General features: G+C 38.5%; 1 protein-coding gene across 9 annotated transcripts in view; it reads right to left on the bottom strand.

Moving 5' to 3' along the window:
• Window positions 1–18,176, bottom strand: part of HYCC2 (hyccin PI4KA lipid kinase complex subunit 2) — a 98,274-nt gene that overhangs the window by 15,965 nt on the left and 64,133 nt on the right. For all 9 annotated transcript variants that reach the window (XM_046658134.1, XM_046658135.1, XM_046658136.1 and 6 more), the window contains 4 exons: window positions 16,842–17,021; window positions 11,956–12,036; window positions 10,427–10,542; window positions 1,302–1,397 (listed from right to left, as the gene is read on the bottom strand). In XM_046658134.1, the coding sequence (XP_046514090.1) occupies window positions 1,302–1,397; window positions 10,427–10,542; window positions 11,956–12,036; window positions 16,842–17,021 (473 nt within the window). The remainder of the gene's footprint in view (window positions 1–1,301; window positions 1,398–10,426; window positions 10,543–11,955; window positions 12,037–16,841; window positions 17,022–18,176) is intronic.

Raw genomic sequence — 18,176 nt, forward strand, 5'->3', positions numbered from 1 at the left:
CCAATTATGAAAACTGAATTTTGTTATAAACAGGGCCACATTCCATTCCCAGTAACCCAACAACAGCATGAACTTGAGCAGAGCATCGTGGTGGACAGACCCTTGGGGGACCACGATCCTTATGACCCCTCCTTCTTGGTACTCATGCCCCATGTCATCCCTTCCTCTTGAGTGTGGCTGGGCAAAGGTAACAGGATCTCCCTGAGTCCGTGTACAAGAATATGTGCCTATGGTACATAAGATTGTAGTGCAGGTCTTGCTGGAGTCTCTCTCATCTCTTCTCTGCTTTGAAGAAGCAAGCTGCCACGGCTATGTTGTAGGCTGCTTATGTTGGGAGGTCCACGTGGCAAGGAACTGAGGCTGGCCTTCAGCAGACAGCCAACAAGAAACTGAAGCCCTCAGTCCTACAACTACAGGAACTGAATCCTGCCAACAAACGTGTATAATTCCTCAATCGGGCCTTAGGGAAGACTGCAACTTCCGCCAACATCTTAACTGCAGCTTTTGAAGATCCTAAGCAGAGGACTCAACTAACTCATGCCTCAACTCCTGACCCACAAAACTGTGACATAATAAATGTGTGCTATTTTAAGCTGCTAATTTCCTGGTATATTATGAGGCGACAGAAAACTAATACACATTTAACTTCTTTTTGGGGCTTAGTTTCCTCAAGTAAAAATCAGTTGGACAGGATGAACTCAGGGTTCCTTCCGTAACGGAAATTCTGTGAAGCTAAATGTCCTGTCTCCAAACTAATTTATATTACTTAAGCTTTTTTTTCTGTAGTGGACATTTAAATTTTAGCTCGAGTCTGTCCAAATTATTAGAAGTTCTGATTTAGTAAAGATTTGAACACATAAATACAAATGAGACATACAGATAATTGGTGTTATTGCTAATCTTATCCAAAGCAGAGACAGTTATTTGTGAAAGATATACAGAAAAAAGTTCACATTTCTTAAGACTTTCTCCACATATAGGTCTATGTATTCAAAGCTCTCAAAGTGATTTATAAAAATTGGCATCCAGGCAGTGATTAGGTGCATCACTAAACCACCCTAAACTTAAGACATCTTGGCTTAACTTGATGTTCAGCTAGAAAACACTTCTTTAATGCCGAAGTATTTTCAAGGTCATGATGCATGCGGGATGATAAGGAGCCCAACAAGAATGAAAGCTCCCTGCGTTTTGTTTACTGCTGTACCACCAGAAGTTATAACAGTGCCTACGACTGAGAACGTGCTCAATAAACATCCATCAAATGAATAAATGTGAAGGTTAATGATAATTACTCTTCTCACCTGGAGCCCATCCGACAAAGAGACTGGTAAGATGAAGCAGGCATATACACAATAGCAGAATTATAACACAACATGAGAAAACTCAGGACTTCGAACCTAGAAACAACAAAAACAAGGGAAAAGGATTACAGTTATTTCTACTAAGTCCTTTAAAATTCACGCTCAACCTACCTCTCCAACCTCACTTTCCTCCACTGCCTACCACATACCTGACACTACATCAATCTTCTTACAACCCCTTGAATATGCATAATCGTTCATAACTCTTTGCTTTTATGGATGCTGTCCTTTCTTCCTAGAACATACTTTTTCACTTGGGAAACTCCTGCTAAGGTTTCAAGTCCTGGCTCAAATTTTTACCTTGGACATAAAGCCATTCTTAATTCTCCCAGATAAAGGAAATTGTTCCCTTTATCTGTGTAGCTCTAATACAGCATTTATCCCATTGAATCATAATTCTCTGACTCTACCTCTGTTTTACCTATTTAATAATAAGCAACTTTAGGACGAAACCCGGATTTATTCTTCTCTGTCTCTAGTGTCCAGCACAGTGTCCAACACATTATAATTGCTCAGTAAATTCTGACTGAATTAATAAACGAATGCTTCCCTAATCTTTACAATCTCTAAGAAAGTGGCTCCTGAGTCTGGATGCACATCACAGTTATTTAAGGAAACTGTGAAATAACCATATTCCTGTGTCTCAACCCACATTGACCCAATTAGAATCTCTGAGGGCAGGACCCAGGGAAGTTGTATTTCTAAAAAGCTGCCCATAGGTGATGAAGAGTATTTGGTAACTCTTTGTACTATTTTTGAAACCTTTTTTATAAGTTTGAAATTATTTCAAAATGAAGTTAAAAATTGAGTTGAAAGTCTGACTTGGAGGTAGGTACATCTTCAGATCCTTTCTCTTTCTCTATGCCACTACATTTATTGAACATTTATTTTATGAAATTAAAGATTTATTTTCTGAAAGGATAAAAGAGAAATTCCCACCTGGGAACCACCAGGTACAATCGTGGTTTGGGGCAGCAGGGAGGAGGGGGAAAATACCAGACGGAAAATAGGAAAGTTAGGTGAAATATGTCTTACTGGATATTGAGACCTCAAACTCTCCCTCCTGACTTGGCCACCAGCAGGCTAGGAGCCAGCTCTCTAGTTAAGAGACTAGAAGAGCTTTCTCTAAGGAATTTGACCACCCTAAGAGGAAACACTTAGAGATTTGGACTTGGGAAGTTCCCCAACTGAATGATCCAGTTAGAAATTGTGAAGTTCATAGTCAACTAGCCCTACTAATATGGAAAGAGCTTCTAATTTTTCATTCTCCTGCTCTTAAATAATAGGGGGAAGAAAAGGATTACCAGACATCTGAGGAACTCCACTAACATGAAAACAAGATCAAAATATATAGGAAAAAAAAAAAGCACAATTTGGAGGAAACAGAGAATATACAAAGAAAAAAAATAACTTTCAATAAAGCAAATTATCATTACTATTCTCAAAAATATGAGAGAAGACGTTTCTGAAAAAAACAAAAAGAAAAACAAGATCTATTTAAAAAGACCATTCAGAGGGCCGGCCCTGTGGTATAGTGGTTAAGTTCAGCGCACTCCACTTCAGCAGCCCGGGTTCATGGATTCAGATCCCGGGCACAGACCTACACCACTTGTCAGCCATGCTGTGGCAGCAACCCACATATAAAGTGGAGGAAGACTGGCACAGACGTTAGCTCAGGGCAAATCTTCCTCCACAAAAAAAAAAGAAAAAGAAAAAGAAAAACCATTCAGAAAACAAGAAAAGCTTTTAGATATATCATTGCAGAAATTAAAAACTCAAGAAAAGCATTGGTGGTTGAAGTTGAGGAAACACCACAGAAAGTAAAGCAAAAGGAAAAAGATATGACAAATGAGAGAGGAAAGAGGACCACTGCAGGAGTTCCAACATCCAAATAATAAAGCTCCAGAAGACAGATGGTAAAAGGCCAGATAAAATGGAGAAGCTCAATTAATTAACAATAATTATTGAAGAAAATTTCCCAGTTCGAAGGACATGAGTTTCCAAACCAAAAGGGTCTACCTAGTGCTCAGCACAATGGAGGAAATAAACCCACACCAAGAAATATCACAGCTGAATTTCAGAATAGTAGGAACAAAGAGTGAGGATATAGGGCAGATGAAACAGATCCACATAGGAAAAAGAAAAGGGAATTCCCAGGATGAGAGTGAAAGGAGATCCTGAGATACTAAGTGTACACCAGCCACAGAGGGCAACACAGTCCAGACTGGAGTAAGTCAAAGGCTCCAGGAGCTCCTTTTTCAGGAAGATGAAATTGAGAGAGTAATGGATATGAATGAAGACTTGAAAGGAGATTTAGACAACTGATAGAGAATTTGCAGGGGTTGAATTACAAAGCACATAATAAACAAAGGATAAAAAAAAAGGAAAATTATGAACTCCAAGGAAAACAAAAAGGTATGAAGGACAAGTAATCAGTTAATCACAAAGCCCAGTACTGAATAGCTCCAAATGAACCACAGTCAATCATAATAATGAGAAATCTGAGTAATGAGTTCCCACAATTGCAACATTACTACATTCAGAAGATAGGAGAATGAGAGAGGTAACAAGCTAAATCTTTATCTTTCACAGAGACAAGTTATTAGATAATGCCCCAAACTGAAAAACTAAGAAGCAGCAAGTTACTCAAAGATGTGGAGAGAGTCAGTTGAAGCAAGATTTCTCAACTTCAACACTGTCGGCATTCTGTTGTGGGGGCTAGCCCGGGCACTGCAGATGTTGAGCAGCACCCCTGACCTCTACTCATGAGATGCCTGTAGCAGCCTGCTCTCTCACCCAGTTGTGACAATCAAGTAAGTCTCCAGACATTACCAAATGTTCCCCACAAGGCAAAACTGCCCCGGCTGAGAACCACTGGTTAAAAGTCATTACACCTGGGAAAGGAGAAATGGAAGGGGGGGAGGGAACCGGAAATTGCAGTTTTTCTTAATAAACTGTATAGAGCTAATGCATACGTGTTTAACTTTCAAAATATATATATGTGTGTGTGTCTGTGTGTGTGTATATTCCTGACACAGTTGACTGTACAAAAAACTAAAACATACAGCAAAAACAAAACAACAGCCAATAGCACAATGAGATATCATCCTTCACACCCACCAAGGTGTCTAGAACCAAAAAGATGGAAAATAAGCACTGGTGAGGATGTTGAGAAACTGGCATATCACACACAGCTGGTGGGAATGCAAAATGGTACACTCAATCTGGAAAATGGTATGACAGTTCCTCAGAAAGTTAAGCATTGAATTACCATATGATCCAGCAATTCGACTCCTAGATACATACCCAAAAGAAATGAAAACAGATGTTCACACAAAACTCATAAACAAATGTTCCTAGCAGTATTATTCATAAACAGCCAAAAAAAGTGGAAATAACCCAAATGTCCATCAACTGATGAATGGATAAATAAAATATCTATCAATATAATGGAATATTACTCAGTCATTTAAATGAGGAAGGGCTGATACACACCACCACATGAATGAACCTTGAAAACATGCTAAGTAAAAGAAGCCAGACACAAAAGGCCACATATTGCATAATTCCATTCATATGAAACATCTAGAAGAAACAAAATCACAGAGAAGTAAGATACCTGGTGGACAGGGGCTGGAGGGGAAGAAACAAGGACCCACAACTGAAATATACAACTATGTACTGGGGGAAATTGGGGAGAAAAAGCAGGGGAAAACAAAAAGATTGGCAACAGTTGTTAGCTCAGGTGCCAATCTTCTAAAAACAAAAACTGATGGTACATACACAGAATGGAATAACAAGTAATCGTTAAAAAAGAACGAGGAGACTTCTATATGATACTAGAGAAATATGTCCAAGATTTATTCTTGTTTTTTTAAAACTGTTTTTTGTTTTCTGGTTAAAGATTTTATTTTTCCTTTTTCTCCCCAAAGCCCCCCAGTACATAGTTGTATATTTTTATGCAGGTCTGCGGCGGCAGTGGAGCGTGCAAACTTAACCACTTGGCCATGGGGCTGGCCCCCCAAGATTTATTCTTAAATGAAAAAAGCAAGTTGCAGAACAAGATATGCAAGTGAATTCAGTGTGTATAGGCCTGCATGTGTTTAAGGTTGAATACGTGCTTTTATATGCGCTAAAATTTCTGAAGCGACACATAAAAAAACTGCTAACATTTTAACTAATGAGAGTAGAAATGAATGGTTAGAGGGAAGAGGACACATATACTTTGTTCTTTGTACTTTCATCTATTTTCACTTTATACTCTGTTCTATTTTAAATTTACCACATGTATATAATGTTATACTTTAAAAATTAAAAGTAGAAAACAAAAAAGAAACCTGGTAACCAGATTATTTTAATGCAAAGCAGTCTGCAAACTATACTTATCAACCACTATTGTAACATAAATTTTATATTGTGAAATGATTTGAGTAAACCAACATAACTGTATAGAAAAAAATTAAGTTGTCACTTCATGTTGGGATAAGGCCTTCTCCAAGTGTTACACAGCACCCTGCTGGCTAACAAAAGATGATCACTAGAGCTGAATTCCACAAGAGTGTGTTAGGACACAAGGGAAGCCACTGCATTTTCTACCATATGTGTAATATTGGAAAAACCCATAAGGAGAACTGGAATTCCAGATTGAAGCACTTGATCAAAATGCCAATGACTAGGGGCTGGCCCTGTGGCCGAGTGGTTAAGTTCGCGCGCTCCGCTGCAGGCGGCCCAGTGTTTCGTTGGTTCGAATCCTGGGCGCGGACATGGCACTGCTCGTCAGACCACGCTGAGGCAGCGTCCCACATACCACAACTAGAAGAACCCACAACGAAGAATATACAACTATGTACTGGGGGGCTTTGGGGAGAAAAAGGAAATAATAAAATCTTTAAAAAAAAAAAAAAAAACAGCGCCTATTTAAAAAAAAAAAAAAAAAATGCCAATGACTATGGAAACTCACTTGATCCTATGTTTGCTACATAACTCTAATATTATAACCAATAAGATAAGAGTACTATTTTACTATGAACATAAAATATTACATAACAAATAATAGCATCACTAACATTATGTGCCAGACACTATGCTAAGCATGTTTTGGGCATCATCTTAACTTACTGAAATTATAAATTGGATGAACTTTATTTGAAATGATCATGTGTCATTTACCTGAACATATTATGGGAACGACATTGTGTCTGCCTGGGGAACACTTCCCCTATCTAGTATTGTAAAATAGAAAGCATGTAAATCCTCCCTTCCTCCAATATTAATTGGACATGCTAAATGGGGACCAGTAAGATTGCCAAGCCTATAAGGTCATTAATTTGCTGCACAATAGCCCTGTGTGGAGTACAGACTGAGGCTCATGGCAAAACCCAGTAGATGCCACCTAGTGACGTCTTCTGGGATTTGCGACCAGGAAATTTCCATTTGAGAGACAACTAGCTTGCCATTAGGCACTGAGACTGCCCCTATGACTGAAACAAAATAATCCTGAAATCTAAAATTCCCATATCTTGGGTGATGTCAGAAAAACATGGGCAGTGCCAGAAGAGTTCCAACATAAAGTGGAAACGGTTTGTGCAGGAATATGCTACTAGGGGAATGCAAAGAGATACTCAGAGTACTCATAAGCAGGGAGCCTCTTTTTCCATAGGGCCAACTTTGGCACCATGTGCCAGGCTGCCAGATTCTATCATCACCTGGACACTATCCTATGAAGTGCTCTCTAATGACCAACAAATAGCTGCTTGGTTTATGGATGGCAGTTCTAACATGCATAGACTACATCCTGTTTGGAAGGCTGCCACTCTGACTGAAGAAGGTAAAAACAAATCACCTTGGTGAGTGGACTTAATTGCATGCTGTTTGGCACTATGTTTGGGTTTTTACCAACTCATGGGCTGTGGCCAATGGCCTGGCCATATGATCAGGCAGGAGAACCACAGAAAACTGGCCTATTTAAAGAAGTGTCTGTATAGGGAACAGCCCTATGGAAATCACTATGGGAATTTGAAGAGTGCGTTAAAGTAGGATATGTCTATGTCCATCAGGAGAAACCCCTTCCAGAGTTGGAAGGTGATTGGTTTCAATGAGTAGATATTCCAGTGTGCTTGCTTAAGGTGGCCCTCTGGGTCCATGAAATGAGTCGACATGGCAGTACTGTGGCAATGCAGAGATGGGCTGAATTTAGACATATTCCTTTTGTAACCTGCGAGACACAAAATGCCAATAAGAAATGTTCTACCAACAACAGAGACAGACTGCAGATGGCCATAGGGAGGATTCCCCTGGAATAAAGGCCTGCACACAGTTGACAGTGGACTGATGTCAGTAGCCCCGAGGGCTACAAATGGGTCCTGACAGGAATAGACACTTACTCTGCACTGAGCTTTGCTTACCTGATGGCAGATCAAATGTTCATAGTACTACAAAGGGACCAGAATATAAGATATAATATAATATAATATAAGATATTGCACCTATTTGGATTACTGAGTCACATTTCTTCAGAGCAAGGAACACGCTTTACAGCCCATAAAGCCTAACAATGGGTAAGGAGATATCCTCAGGGTAATGGTTTGATAGAGAAGTGGAACAAACAAGTGAAACATCTGTTACCTAAAATGGGGACGGTACGGGGAGGGATAAAGCACGAAGGGTTGGCTTAAATGCCTTCATGAGCTTACTATGTTGAGTACTCGCACTCAACAAAAGGGAGACCAAGGGAGGGTCACCACTAGATAGATTCTTCTGCTTTTCTGGGGGTTTGGAAAGAGATGAGCGGAGGGGACAATGGTGGTATGACTATGCAACTCTTCCCATGGGGGTAAGATGGTCGTATAACTTTCTTCCCCAAATCACCTCAACTTTTTTTTTCCTACCTAAAGCAGTGGTCTGAGGACCAGCACTGTGACTGCAGATGTCAGAAGCAGAGACCTTCCTAAGCAAGAAGCTGTAACTATATCTTTTAACCATTATGTCAGAATTCCTAAGGGCCCAACGGGGTGGGTTGTGCCTTCACTCCATCCAGTAAAACTGGGGTTGAAAGAGAATGCAGACATATTGCCCAGTGGTGAGATAGCCCACTAGTTCTGTGCTTGAGTAAACTTACCCTATATGGATGGGAGAAGAGTAGCAGAGGCACATGCTAGACTGGTATTGCTGCCAGCAATCCAGACCAGCACAATGGCTCAACCTAATGTCCCTTCGAAAGGTAGAAAAGTTTGGGGACAAATGGAGAGAGGGAGGAATGGTAGCTGAGATAAGGGAATCAATAAATGGATTATGCAATGAGGGAAATTCAATACTACACTGCTACCTTGAGAAAGGTTCAGAGCAAGAGCTAATATTGTCTCTTGGCTCAATTATATCAGATTCCTGAAAGAGTGAAGCCATATGTTGGTGAGACCACTCCTGCTTTTAGAACCTGATAAAATCAAATGGAAGCCTGCAAACTTGAGTGGCATTGTTCTGGGACACACTGTGGCGAGATCTATGATGACGAACTGGAATAACAGTTAATGACTAAGTGAGACTCTGGTAATATGCTAGGATCTTTGACTCTTATTTTTCAGGTTACATCTACTGCCATTCCGCGATACAGTGTAATGCTGGCACTGTTGGTAAGGTTATAATACTAATACTGATAGTCAAATGTATTAGTAAATTGAGTTAAAGGCTCCTTATGATGAATACTAATGAAAAATTACTGGCCTGAAGGAAGAATTGAATTTAGCTACTCATCAGCTAATTTCTATGATAAACAGTTCCTCAAGTTTATCGTAAGGTACAAATAGCAGCAGATGGGGGTAGAATGGGAAAGAATAATCAAATTGGTACAAAAATATGTAAATGTATGTAGCAGTTTTATAGAACAAATTAGTTGTTTCTTCAAATATATCCCTAACTTACACTGGCTACTCAAATGTTAGGCGTATTCATAATGACCATATTGCCATCTGTGTCTGTCATATAAATGCTATACTAATGTAGATGCCCAGATAAACATGATTGTTTTTGTTTAAAAGATCCTTGGCCAAAGGTCAGGGGATGGCCTGTGTAGTAAAGAATTTGGCCTTGCCCAAAAGGGTCTAGCCTCTTCCCCACCGCTAAGAAGTAACCTATGTCATATCTGATAGGAGTGTCTTTGTTTGGGATGGGGACTGGTGACAACAGATCTCAGGGAGGAAGTGGTGACATACAACATTCTTTGCTGGGGGCTGGCCACACCAGAAAGAACCAATGTGATTTACAGTCGTGGTTTGGGTCACAGTATCAATCAACCTGGAGGCTGAGATCAACCTTGCGAACAATCAATCTAATCAATCATGCCTACCTAATGGAGCCCAATAAAAACTCTGGACACTGATGCTCACCTGAGCCTGATGCTATGCATACTGTCACACAGTGATGCTGGGAGTGTAATGCATACTGATTCCAGGGGCAAGGACAACGGAAGCTTTGTATTTGTAACCCTCCCAGACTCTACCCCATGCATTTCTATTTTTAGCTGATTTTAATCTGTGCCCTTTCCTTGTAATAAACAATAAGTGTGAATATAACAGCTTTCGTTCAATGAGTTCTATGAGTCCTGCCAGTGAGTTACTAAACCTAAGAGTGATTATGGGAACCCCCCAAACCTGCAGTTGGTGTCAAAAGTGAAGGGAGTCTTAAGGACTGTGCGTCCAAACTTTGCAGTTTGCCTAACTTCAGGTAGGCAGGTACTCTCACTAACCCATTCTACAATGAAGAAAGCAAGGAGCACAGAGTAGATAAACTGCCCGAGAGGGTAAGCTTCTAAGGTGTAGTCCTAGCGCACAAACCCTGGTTTGGCTGACTTCATGCCCACACTTCTAGTTTTTACATTGCTTTATTATACAAGATGACCACAACATAGTACCAACCATTAGATGGATGGGTATTTCACTGTATGATGTATTTCACTAGTATGACATATTTAACTTTTTGCCTCCTCTCATACCAAACTTAAGTGAAAGTAACTATAGTTGACTGTTAAGCACAAATTAATAATTATTACTGTCTACAGTTTTGACCATTACCGGTTTTGTGCAGTGAATGTTTCCCTCTGAGGATGAAGATCACTATAAACAACTCTGATGAGATCATGCTGACACAATGCCCCTTCGGTCAAAGCCATGGATCCAATTGTCGAGGGCTACAAAGATAAGGTATAGTATGAGACTGACTGCACCTCTAAAATGAACTAAAAATCTCTATCCTGAAAGGATATTTAAGTTTGTTTCAACAAAAGGCAGTTTCAGACTATTTCTTCTTCTCTTTCAAAACCTTTCCCATTTTTCAATTATATACGTTTTACAACTCTCTTTGGAAATTATATATAATACACAGAACTGAAAATATACTGCTTTCTTTTTTGAAAGACTATGGAATAAGTCTATATTTAGGTTACAGAATAAGAAAAGTTGCTGAAAAGACTAAAGGTTACAAATACATCAATTTTAATCTGTTTGTGTTCCAGAACACAGAGCAGTCTTGGCAACTGTGCATTCAAACTTGGCAGTTTGTCTAACTTCAGGTAGGTAGGTCCTCTTATTAATCCCATTCTACAATGAAGAAAGCAAGGCATAGAGAGTTATAATTATATAACACAAACAATACTGAAGACTATGATCAAATGTCTTTTAGTGACATACTTGATTTCTTCTCTCTAAAGTTAGAAGAACCATCCATTCACAAATGTCTCACTAGCCTCTATTTTATTTCATAACATGACACATAGAACTGAACTAAATTCTATTACTCAGAAATATCTGAGCTGGCTAAACATGAGTCCTGGCTAAATAGGAGGCATTCTATTTCCAACACAAAACAAAGTCCCAGGGGAATTAATTAAGAAAATCAATAGCTACATAGAGCTGTGAGACAACAGGATACTGTTTGTTGATAAGAAAATGGAATATGATTTTTAGACTACTGGTAAAGTTTCTTTAATTGCTTTCCTGACAACTTTATGCAGTAAAGCCACTACAGACCAGAAGCTTGATTCCTAAGATATACCCTTAAATAGAGCAGACAGCATGAGTTCAGCTCAACAGGAATCATCTGCCTATGTGATTACCAGTGTTCTCACATTCTTCAAATAAATATAAGCAAAAATCAGAAGTGTAATGTTACTGAACAGCTGGAATGCATCAATTAGGTTCCTCTAAACAGAAATAATTAGTGTTACTATTCTTCTAAGTAGTCAATTTCCTAAAAACAATTAAAACAAATTAATCTAACACAGATGACTTCTAATTAACAGGCAAAGATTTAAGAAAATTGAAGAATATTTTTGAAAATTGATAAAAGTCTAATAAAAAAGACTGAAAATTATATTAGTGGAAGGATTAAAAAGAAACAAACAAGAACCAGAGGAAAACTTTCCATTAACTACCTTCTGCCTCTCTTGACAACAGCTCAGATTTATATTGCTAATAATACACATCTACTTTTAAGATGCAAATCAGTAAAGACACGTTGGGACTGTTTATCTCTGGTAAGAAACTGACTTTTATCTCTTATTCAATATAATTTTAAATAATTCCACCTTTCCAATCTTACTTACCTCATGGTATATTGAAGGCTTGGATAAGGAAGGGATAGTAAAAGATAGAACTTTATTGTTTCCATCTTTATCAGCAATTTCCTGTAGTTAAAAAATATACAAAGATAATGAAATATTCACAGGACTGCATTATAAGAAATAATTACTTTCTTCATTTACCAAATATATCATTGGCAACTAAGGAAGATTTTTAGAAATACTAATATGTAAAAAAATATTACTACCCTAGTGTATCTTTTCTAACCTATTAGCAAATTTGTACATTTAGGTGATACTGTGATATTGATTGAGCACAATACGACATTACATCAAATACAACATGACAGCAAAGACATGAAGCAGGCACACAAATCAATTTTCACGTTAAATTTACAAACAGGACAGGAAGATTACAAGTGATTAGATCTTTTTCAGTAGAAACATGGCTGAGTTAAACAGATTAAAGGTTGTAGCCAAGAGATCCACACACATTAAAATAAGAAAAACACATCATTCTTGACTAAAAGAGACTTATAATTATTCAACAATAAACTGATGACCTGATAAGCTACATATTAACATAATTAACATTAGTCTAAGTGATTAAAAGTAAGTTCATATTTAGGTAATTTTTATTGAACTGCAAGACAATTCTTGTGATTTTTAAAAGCACTTTATCTTTCCTTGAAAAGAACAACAGTATTGAGATAGGCACCAGCCAAAGCAGACAGGGCCACCTGCAAGGCCCCTGGCCTAACAAGATAAGGTCCCTAACCAATCCGCAAAACCAATCCGCAAGCCGGGAGAATGAGATAGAGACCATCAAGATCCACATTCTGCAGCCCTGGGACTCTCCCCAGCTTATGCATGTACCCTAGGACGCAGTTGTTGTCTGAAGGTGACCCTAGCCCCATTACCATACTAAAAATCACACCCCCAGGTGGAGAGCTGGCATGCTAACAATACATGCATCACATGTAGTAGTGACGGCACAGGAGCAAGCACAACTCCACCCCTATATGCTGTGAAAAGGCACTCCTCCCCAGCCTTTGCCTAATAAAAGCCCCACAATCCTGCTCCCTAACAGGCCGGTCACCTGCTGTTTTCCTTTCTGCACCAGCTCCCTTGTGCCTCTTCCATGCACAAGCCAATAAACTTTTACTTCTCTACTCCAGTTTGTTGTCTCTCTTGACTTCTATGCTGGGGGACAACAAGAGCCCAACGCACCGATAACAGTGTCTTCATTTCTACAGTCTCTGATACCTCCTATCTTCTACAGGTATCAATAAAAATCTGCCTACAGTGGAAGCAACCTAAATGCCCATCAACTGATGACTGGATAAAGAAGATATGGTGTATACATATATAATGGAATATTACTCAGCCATAAAAAGGGTAAAATCGTCCCATTCACAACAACATGGATGGACCTTGAGAGTATTATGTTAAGTGAAATACACCAGATAGAGAAAGACAATCTCTGTATGACTCCACTCATATGTGGAAGTTAAACATGTAGACAAAGAGAACAGATTAGTGGTTACCAGGGGAAAGGGGGTGGGGGGTGGGCACAAAGGGTGAAGGGGTGCACCTACAACACGACTGACAAACAATAATGTACAAGTGAAATTTCACACGGTTGTAAACGATCATAATCTTAATAAAAAGTAAAAAAGAAAGAAAGAAAGAAAGAAAAATAGGCAAAAGACCAGTGGTCCATAAATAGGCTCCAGCTCATGAGTAAGGAGGAAAATGCAAGTTTAGATGACAATGAGATGCCATTTTATACCCACCAAATTAAAAAAAAAAAATCTGCCTACAGAAGCCAGCAATGAAAGGGGTGAAATGTTCCTTCTGTATCATTCCTTTTCTCTAGTGCCTTATTTTACTCTATATTTCTTTTACAACTCATATAATAACACATGACTAACTACAAGATCCATAGAGAGAAGACTGCCCTTAGCAGGCCTAGAAGGAAGGTGGTCAGAGAGAGACTTGGGTAGTCACACAGCATAAAAGGAAGAAACAAAAACAAAGCCAACTATTGTTACCAAAACGCAAACCCAAAAGAACTTCTCTCTAGGGCTCCTTTCTGAGTTTACTATGTCACAGGAGAGTTTCAACTATATGTGAACAATGGCTATACCTCTATTTTGGCAGAAAAATGGGTTTAAAAAGTCCCTGGAGTTTTTTTTAAACTACTTTGTAGTCAAACTAGTCACTACTACATCTGGGCCATTGTGTCTCAGAGAAAGTCTATGCTAAGATGTATGGACCTGACTTAAGCAAAAATTTTCATTTTTATTCCTAAATTTCAAATTAAGCCAAATACTTTTGATTTGTATTTGTGTGTATCTGTGGAGAAGAGCGTTCCTGAAATTTCTTTAAGCTAAGGGCAATATAAAACTCTCCCACCTACTTCTGATTTATCTCTGTGTGTATCTGTGGAGAAGGCTGTTCTGAAATTTCTTTAAGCTGAGGGCAATGGAAAACTCTCCCTGGAGCTATTTTAAGGAACAGAGAAGTGCTGGGGAGGGAAAGAAAAAAGAAGAGAAATGAATCTATGAAAAAAACCCCGTGTTGGTAAGAAATATTGAGAACCACAGAGAAGAAAGAACACAAGTGTCAAGGGAAGTCAAAGACAGAAGCCTAAGGTTATATTTCTCACATATAATCGAGCATTTTTTTATAGGGCTTTTTAGTGGTTTAATAGTGGTTAGGCACTATTTTTGAGATATCAAAAGATGATTAAACCATAGCACCAACAAGTACTGTCAAGAACTTGTCAAGCATTCTGCTACACAAAACATGTTTGCTTCATTTGTCCCACTGAATTTCTTTTTTTTTGAGGAAGATTAGCCCTGAGCTAACATCCGTGCGCATCTTCCTCTATTCTATACGTGGGACACCTACCACAGCACAGCTTGCCAAGCGGTGCCATGTCCGAACCGGCGAACCCTGGGCCGCCAAAGCAGAACGTGCGAACTTAACCGCTGCGCCACCAGGCTACTAAATTTTATTACACTAATTAACAAAAATGACAGCTTAATGTTAAACATAATATGAAACACTAAATTCAATTATTAAATCAGCAAACATTTATTAAGTAGATGTGCTAAGCACTAGAGGAGACAGTGATATATGAAACAAATGTTCTGCTTTAAAAGAAAAAACAATCAGGCAAGTTTGCAAAGTAGAGAATCTTATACCTAGACCAGCTTTTCATTTAAAAAAACTAATCTTTAATGATGATAATACTACTACTATTAATAATAATAATGATACACATTTATTAAACACCTCAAGCAACATGCTGGATTCTTCTAATTGGTTTTAATCCTAATAACAATGTTTTATTTCTGTTTTCCAGATGAGGCAACTGAAGTCAAGATATTAAGTAGCTTGCCTATATTTAAAACAGCCAGTAAGTGGCAGGGCCTGGTTTTAAACAAAATACAAGTGATTTCAAAGGCCATGCTCCTTCCTTCAGATATGTGTTCTAGTGATGGAAATGTTTTCTAATTATTTTTTAAGGGACAATAGAGGAAAGAGCACTGGTGCAGAAGAATATTTACTTTTCTGAGACCCAATGTTTTGTGAGGTAATCACCTCTCAACTACAAAACTTTATTTAGGTGGAGTATAAACTTAACTTTATTAGGATGAGAACTGAATACACAGAATATAAGATTTCAGAAGGCAGGAATTTCAATACCAATGTCTTAAACTGGGCACCATGAGAAAAAAACCAGAATAACATTGAAGGTACTCAAGAATTCCTTAGAAGAAAAGAGTTTCATAAACAGTATAGTACCAAAAACAGGCTGGCCCCGTGGCCAAGTGGTTAAGTTCACGGGCTCTGATTTGGCAGCCCAGGGTTTCACCAGTTCGATTCCTGGGTGTGGACATGGCACTGCTCATCAAGCCATGCTGAGGCGGCGTCCCACATGCCACAACTAGAAGGACCCACAGCCAAAATTATACAACTATGTACCGGGGGTCTTTGGGAGAAATAGGAAAAACAAAATCTTTAAAGAAAAAAAAGTACCAAACACAAATATATTATCAAAAAATAAATTTTAAACGTAAGGCACTGATAAATATTGGTCAAATAATTTGAAGAAATAAGTCATGAAATAGTAGCAATGCTATCAATTATAATAGTTTCAACTACTTTATAAAATGTGTTACCTTCCTTTTCTTTTTTTTGCTCCCCGAAGTCCCAGTGCTTAGTTGCATATTCTAGTTGTAAGTCCTTCTAGCTTTTCTATGAGCCACTGCCACAGCATCACTATGGACAGACGAGTAGTGTGGTTCTGTGCCCAGGAACTGAACCTGACCTGCCAGAGTGGAGTGTGCTGAACTTAACCACAGGCCACCAGGACTGGCTCTCAGAGGACTTTATTTTTTTTTTTTTTTGAGGAAGATTAGCCCTGAGCTAACTACTGCCAATCTTCCTCTTTTTGCTGAGGAAGACTGGCCCTGAGGTAACGTCCATGCCCATCTTCCTCTACTTTATCTGTGGGACGCCTGCCACAGCATGGCTTTGCCAAGCAGTGCCACGTCCACACCCGGGATCCAAACCGGTGAAACCCCGGGCCGCCGAGAAGCAGAACGTGCGAACTTAACTGCCACGCCACCAGGCCAGCCCCTCTCAGAGGACTTTAAAAAGTACTTGGGGCTGCCCCAGTAGCATAGCAGTTAAGCTCTCATGCTCTGCTTTGGTGGCCCAGGGTTTGCAGGTTTAGATCCTGAGCTTGGATCTACATGCTGCTCACCAGCCATGCTGTGGCAGCATCCCATATACAAAATAGGGGAAGACCACCACAGTGGTTAGCTCAGGGCCAATCTTCCTCACACACACACAAAAAGAACTTAAAATTTCCAAAACTATCATCTTCAACTTACCAAATTATAAATTCCTAAAAGGAGTGCTTCAATGCAACCATTACTCTGTCTGTCTCGGCTAACTGTAAGCCGTAAATAAACCCACATCAATTCCGGCAAGAACTGCAGTGTGAACCTCTTAAGTCGAACTTCAGAGCTACGATAGAGCTCAAATAGCTGGTGGCAGACAGGCTCCAGGAGCTAAAAGGAAAATAAAGTGCATTAATCATTTCCATTCTTTTGGTGTAACTGTATTCTTTTAAAGGCACATATACTCGTGTAGTATTTTTTAAATAAATTCTCAATATTAATTTTTGCATATTTTGAACCAATGTAACCAAACATATTAAACTGACTAATCCATTAACTGTAAGAAGTACTTTGTGCCCATACAATATCAACATATCTTTCAATACACTGTACCATTAAATTTATTAGATAATTAGATCTTCAACCAATGGACTACATTTATATTTAGTGAGTTTCCTTTTTTGTTCTCACCAACCCTTACTATCCTCCATTTTTAGAAGTTTCTATTGGAAAAAAATAATTTCAAATGATCTTGTTGGAAATAAACTTTAAATATATGATTTAGACTATGATTTAAACAAATTACATATCACTCAGAAAAGACAGGGATTTTGCAATACATAATATTTGGACATCCAAAATGCTACCTAATATTTTAAGTACATACATAAACCAAAATGATTATTTTTAGGCTTTAAGATTAACAAATTTCACTAATCATACTTATTTGAAAGATTTTGAAAAGGAGGAAAGTACACAGAAATAGCTTTCTCAATGTTTAATTGGATAATTTTTCATTTTTCACACAGTATAACTTATGAGGAGCTTCAGGACCTTGCAAACGGAAGAAAATGAGAAGTTTAAATAAACCTCCCCCCTTTTCCCAAAACGTGTACTGCCAATTTAGAATGGTTTTGTTGGAATAACTGCAGACTACACTAAACTGGCTGTGATTTTAAAATGCAGATAAAACACTGACAGGAAACTATAAAATAATATTTAAATTAACATTAGCTTTCAAAAACATGAATAATTCAGTAATTTATATGCTTATCTCTATTCTGAATGATTGAAATAATGCATATACATTTGGAAATCTGCTTGAATGTAGTTATATATGTGTATAATAATCTAACACTCTAGAATAACTCACTACTTTCACAATTGTAAATTAAAGTCAACAAATCCCACTGTATAGTTAATACATTTAGATGAGTTAAGCTTAGCTTTTTTTTTGTTGTTCTTGCTGAGGAAGATTCACCCTGAGCCAACATCCACTTCCAATCTTCCTCTCTTGTATGTGAGCTGCCACCACAGCATGGCCAC

This window comes from Equus quagga, chromosome 4 (assembly GCF_021613505.1).
Source record: "Equus quagga isolate Etosha38 chromosome 4, UCLA_HA_Equagga_1.0, whole genome shotgun sequence".
NCBI classification, from domain to species: Eukaryota; Metazoa; Chordata; class Mammalia; order Perissodactyla; family Equidae; genus Equus; species Equus quagga.